The 5,867-nt window shown below is 30.0% G+C and overlaps 1 protein-coding gene across 3 annotated transcripts in view; it reads right to left on the reverse strand.

The window, feature by feature from the left end:
- Positions 1-5,867, reverse strand: part of LOC117179683 (polypeptide N-acetylgalactosaminyltransferase 5) — a 149,264-nt gene that overhangs the window by 43,716 nt on the left and 99,681 nt on the right. For all 3 annotated transcript variants that reach the window (XM_033371707.1, XM_033371706.1, XM_033371705.1), the window contains one exon: positions 788-1,545. In XM_033371707.1, coding sequence (XP_033227598.1) covers positions 788-1,376 — 589 coding nt within the window. In that variant the 5' untranslated portion in view covers positions 1,377-1,545. The remainder of the gene's footprint in view (positions 1-787; positions 1,546-5,867) is intronic.

The raw sequence follows: 5,867 nt of genomic DNA on the forward strand, positions 1-5,867 counted from the left end.
TCCAAGCGCAAGTTTTCAAAAATAAGGAAAGCGATACAAAAATTTAATTCTACATTGAAAGAAAAAATAATGACTCACATTTTGACGCTTTTTTTGAAAATGTGCCATAGAATTTGAAAAAAAAATAAAAAAAGCGTTATCAAAAATTTAATTTTAAATTAATATATATATACACACGTATGGATGTATGCATTTATAAAAAATTCTAATTGTTAAAATTCGGGAATTTTCCAATTCGGTATTTTTATTTTTCGGCAATTTCATTATTCGTGAATTTTCCAATTCGGTATTTTTATTTTTCGGTAATTTTATTATTCGTGTATTTTATTATTTGGGAATTTTCCAAATCGGTATTTTTATTTTTCGGCAATTTTATTATTCGCGAATTTGATTAATCGAGAATTTTATTTTTCGGGATTCTTCAGTCGTCCCTAATTTCTAACCAAACAGTCGCATTTTTATCACAAAAAAAAAAAGATTTAATTTCTGCTAAAACAGGTAAACTTTAAAATAAAAAAGACAAAATTTCAAACAAAAAAAAAAAGAGTTGAATTTTCAACCGAAAAGTTAACGAAAAAATACAATTTTCTATTAATTAAACTAAATTCCGAGATTCTCATAAATTCTCCGAGAATTTATTTCTCGGTAAGATTCTCATTCTCGTTACCGTTACTCAGAACTCTAGTAGAGACATATTGAAAATACTGTGAGCCCTGAAAAGAGGTGAAAAAAAAAAACAAACAAAAACAATAAAACAATAAAAGAATAAAATTCAGAAATTTCATACCTCGTTCACTCGCGTCATCAACAAGAATAATTTCCTTGAGCAGTGCTCTGGGAGAACGGTTAATAACGGACCAAACCGTCCGCAACAAGGTACTCCAAGCTTCATTGTGAAAGACAATCACAATGCTAGTGTGTGGAAGATAGGCGGGATGCTTTTTGTTTTTGCAGCCCTCCAATCGGACATCCTTCAAGGACCGATTCAGCGAAATCATGTCACTCGCCATCAAATTGAACTGATTGAGCTTAAAGAGTTCCTGCTGCTTCGCCTCCTGATCAGCAGGAATGTGAACTGCAGAGCCCGACTCTCCAGGACTGCCCTTGTGATCTCGCACGGCCTTTGCCGGTCGCCACAAGTGCAACTCGGACTGTTTATACTGTTTCCGGACATCCGTGACTGGATCGACTTCCGCGGTGATCGCCTCGGGATGAGGAAACTCGTCGGTGGCAGGCCTCGTGTCAGGACAATTCCAACCCGAGCCGCCGATGCAGTCCGAATAGAACATGAGTACCATCACGTCCACCAGGAACCAGACTAGCGAGGTCAGCAGGATCACCTGGCAGGTGTGAATCCGTATCTTTGAGCGAAACATGTTTGGAGTCTCGTTGTGTGCTTGAGGCTCCCCACCTAACTGAGCACATCACCTGATCTTTAGATCCAGATTTTCCAATAAGTCTGCTGCACCTTCAGCAGACATTCGGAAACCAACAATGCGGGAATTCGCAGCGTTGAATCACATGCTGGTCAGATATCGCAACATTCTGAAACATTCAATTCGAATCTGGGTTAAATTATAGAATAGCTGGTACCCCCCCCCCTTTATTTCCTGGAAAATTATTATTTTTTTTTTTCAAAATCAAACTATTGGAACATGAAAGTGAAGTCAATTTGAAGCGATTTGTTAAAAGAAAGCATTATATCCGTGTGGAAATAACCCCATTTGACCATATTGCAAGTCGGGCTCTAATCGGGGGCTAGTCGGGTTTTAAATTTTGACAAAGTACCCAGTCGGGGACTAATCGGGGATTAGTTGCGCATTTTGTTTTCAAAATTTCAGTCGGGGCCTGGTCGGTGGTTGGTCAAGGGCTAGTCGGGTCTTTTTGTTCGCTAATTTCCGTGCGGGTGATCTTCAGGCTCTGGTTGAGAGCTAGTGGGGCTCTGTTCGGGTTATTCTTATGTTTCAGTTTTCGACGAGGTTTTATTAAGTTAATATTTTTGTACGAAAATCAACTTTTTATAAAAACAACGATCAAAATCTTCAAAAAGACGTAATCTTATTTTTTTGTAGTATTTTTTAGAAAATTGCGAATTTCTAGGAACATTTATAAATACCTTTGTATGGAATTTTAAGAAAATCCATATTGGAAAAGATACATATAGATGTACTTAAAAAGTATCCTAGTAGTAAACTATTAAGCACGGTTCAGTTCAGATTTCGCTACCACTTTCATTTGAATCTTGCGGTTCTGGACTGGTAGCTTTAAAGAAAATCCGCAAGGGCGCGACGTGCCGCCTCTCGCGCAACAGAAATGACGCGTCGAGTGTTTAAGACAGCAGTCCACACGTAACATAGCATAATTACCTGGAACAGAGACTGCTGTGACCAACGTGGCGGTTCCTTCAGAGCGAAGCTCTTCTATTGCTGCCTTCCAGCTGAATTTTTTTTTTTAAATTAATATTCCACAAATTTTGGGGAATTTTAGTTACATAAATTTATGTATTTTTAAGCGTAGGATATGTTACCCATTAAATCTTGGGTAAATTTGAGCACTTTTAAATATTTCAAAAAAGTTTATGGAGATTTCCTTAAATAATAAGTATTTTGACAAACTTTTAGGGGATGTTTCACAAATTGTGGGGAGTTTGGTTAATATTCCACGCGAATGTATTATCATATGACCCCTACTAGTACCAAATCAGGCCCTGACTAGGATAAGTCGGGTCACCGAACTAGCCCCCGACTAATCTACCATCACGCTACTGGTCGGGGGCTAGTTAGATGACCCGAATAGCCCCCGACTTTAAGTGTGGTCGAATGGTCGGGAACCAGACTAGTTCCCCATTTAAATATTAATATTTGTCGTATATACACTTTTTTTCCCAGGAAGAAAGTCTAAAAACACTTTAATGGTAAATTGAATATGACAAATTCAAATTTTTGGTAGACCCATATTTGACACGTTATAATAATGCAATTAACAATGATTTTAATGCTTTCTTTTAACAAATCGCTTTAAATTTACTTCAATTTCATATACCAATACTTTGATTTTGGGAAAAAGTTTTTTCCATAAAGTAAAGGGTGGCACCAAACGCTTTAATTGTTTAAAACATAGTTAAATCCGTTACCAAATTGTTGATTTTTCAAACAAAAAGGATGAATAGTCTGCATTTTTAAACCATAAAAGTTCAATTTTTAACCAAAAAATTAAGCAGATGAATTTCTACTGAGAAAAATTAATTGTCAATTAAAACAACAACGATAAAAACAAATTTTCTACAAAAAGTTGAATTTTATACCAAATTTGTTAATTTTCAACAAAATAGTTTATTCCTTAACCAAAATAGATGAATCTTCAACTAAGAAGTTGCATTTTTAACCAAAAAGAGATGAAATTTCTACCAAAAAGTAAATTTTCTACCAAGAAAAAATTTGCATTCAAGAATGAAAAATAAAGTTAGGCAAATTGTTGAATTTTCAACAAAAAAGATAATGTTTATCAAAAAATTTTATAGTTGATACTTCCATTACAAAACTTCAATAAAAAAACAACAAAAAAACAGTTAGATTTGACGAAATAGTATATATTTTAAACATGACTAGATTTTAACGAAAAAAAAAAGTTGATTTTTTACCCCAAAAAGACGAATTTTTAACAAAAAGAGCATTTGTTGAATTTTCAAGTCAAAAGGCCTAATTCTCTATCAAACAATTTAATTTTAAATACAAGAACATGAAATAATAACAAAAAAGTTAATTTACAATTAATCAGTTGACTTTTTTAACAAAATATTTGAATTTGTAGTCTTAAAAAAACTTGTTTACAACAAAACGTATTTTTAATTTAATTTTTCAAAAAAAAAAACGAACTTTCAACTAAAATTATGAATCTTCAACGAAAAAAATGAAATTTAAAAAAATTCGTTTAACTTTGAACCAAGGAGTGGAATTTTTAATGAATAATTTTTTTGGTTCAAAATTCTACTTTTTGGTTACAAATTTTATTATTTAGTTAAAGATTTAACTATTTTATTGAAAATTAAAGTATTTTCATAAAAAGTAATCGTTTTTGGACAAAAAATTATATTGTTTGGCAGAAAGTTCTTTTTTTTTTATTGAAAATTCATATTTTTTGGTTGAACATTCATCTTTTTTTATTGAAAATTAATTCCTTATTTGAAAAGTCTATTATTGTATTTTTGTTTGATAAATAATCTCTTTCACTGAAAAAACATACTTTTTGTGAAAATTGAACGATTTTTTTGAAAAACTCATCATTTTTGGTCAAAAATTTATACTTTTGTAGAAATTTCATATTTTTTTTATTGAAAATTTATCTTTTGGTAGAAAAATCTTTTTTTTAGTTGTTGAAAATTCACGTTTTATATTTGAAAGTTAATCATTTTTATTAAGAAGTCTACTATTATATTTTTGGTGTTTAGTTCAAAATTCGACAAAAAGTTTGAAAGTTTGTTTAGTTTATTTAAAATTGAACTAGGTTATTAAAGTTCACCTTTTTTTTTGTATAAAATTAACCTCTTGGTTCAAAAAATCTATTTCGATTGAAAGTTAGTTCTTTTTATAAAAAAAAAATATATTTCTTTTTCAGAATTAATCTGAATTCAAATATTTTTTTAAAAAGTCCAAATTTTTTGTTAAATATTGATACTTTTTGGATTGAAAATTCTCTTTTACTTTAAAAATCGTCTTTTTGGGTGGAAAATTCAACTATTTTCTAAAAAAAAATCAACGTTTTGCTCAAAAATTCATCTCTTGGTTAAAAATTCTTCTGTTTTGTTGAAAAGTCATATTGTTTGGTTAAAAATTGATCCTTTTTGATTGAAAGCTAATTGTTTTTTTTTTAAATTATATTTTTATTTTACAATTGATCTAAGTTCAACTATTTTCTTAAAAGGTAATCTTTTTTTTAATCATATTTGAACTGCTTTATTAAACACTAGTATTTTTGGATAGAAAATCAATACTTTTGGTGTAAAAATCCTCATTTGTTAGAAAAGTCATATTTTTTAGTTCAAAATTCTTCTTCTTTGCTTCAAAATTAATCTGGCTTGTAAAATAGTCATCTTTTCAAATTAAAAATGTAAGATTATGTTTGAAAATGCAACTCTTCCTGTTTGAAGTTTAATCTTTTTTGTTTGAAAATTCGATCATTTGGTTCAAGAATCGTCGATTAGGAAAGTGGAATAAAAACCGTGTTTATTGTACGAGTTGTAATTTTGAATAAAATTGTACTTTTTCAACTGAAAAAATGTGACAAAAGATGAGAAACCCCAAAATAGGAGAAAAAGGTGACAAATTCCTAAAATAGGTGACAAAATTGAAAATAGGTGACAAAATTGAAAATAGGTGACAAAAGGTGAACTTTTAAAAATTCGGAAGGAATCAAGAAATATTTGATACATTTTCGAAAATGTTTCCGAGTTTTCAAATATTAGTAAACCATTTAAAACGTCTTAATTTCCTGAAAATATTTTTAACTGACACGATTTTTTCTCAAAATTTACAAATATCATTCCAAATTTAAAAAAAAAATACCTTAAAATCTTCTAAATTTTCCCAGCAATTTTAATACAATTTGCTTATTCTCTTGAAAACTTTCGAAACTCTTTTAAACTCTACTAAATATTTCTTGAATTTACCCAATTTTTGTTCGTTTTTATTTTGCAATTTTACCAACCTGAAACATTTTGCTTTAAAATCTTCTAAACTATTTTTTAAAAATGTTAAGAAATCGTTTGTTTTAATTTTTCCTGCATTTTTTATTTATTCTGCAAAATTAAAAAAATGACCTTAAAATGTTTCCGATTCTTCTTTGAATATGTTTGAAATCTTCTAAAGTCT

Source organism: Belonocnema kinseyi, chromosome 9 (genome assembly GCF_010883055.1).
Source record: "Belonocnema kinseyi isolate 2016_QV_RU_SX_M_011 chromosome 9, B_treatae_v1, whole genome shotgun sequence".
Classification (NCBI taxonomy): Eukaryota; Metazoa; Arthropoda; class Insecta; order Hymenoptera; family Cynipidae; genus Belonocnema; species Belonocnema kinseyi.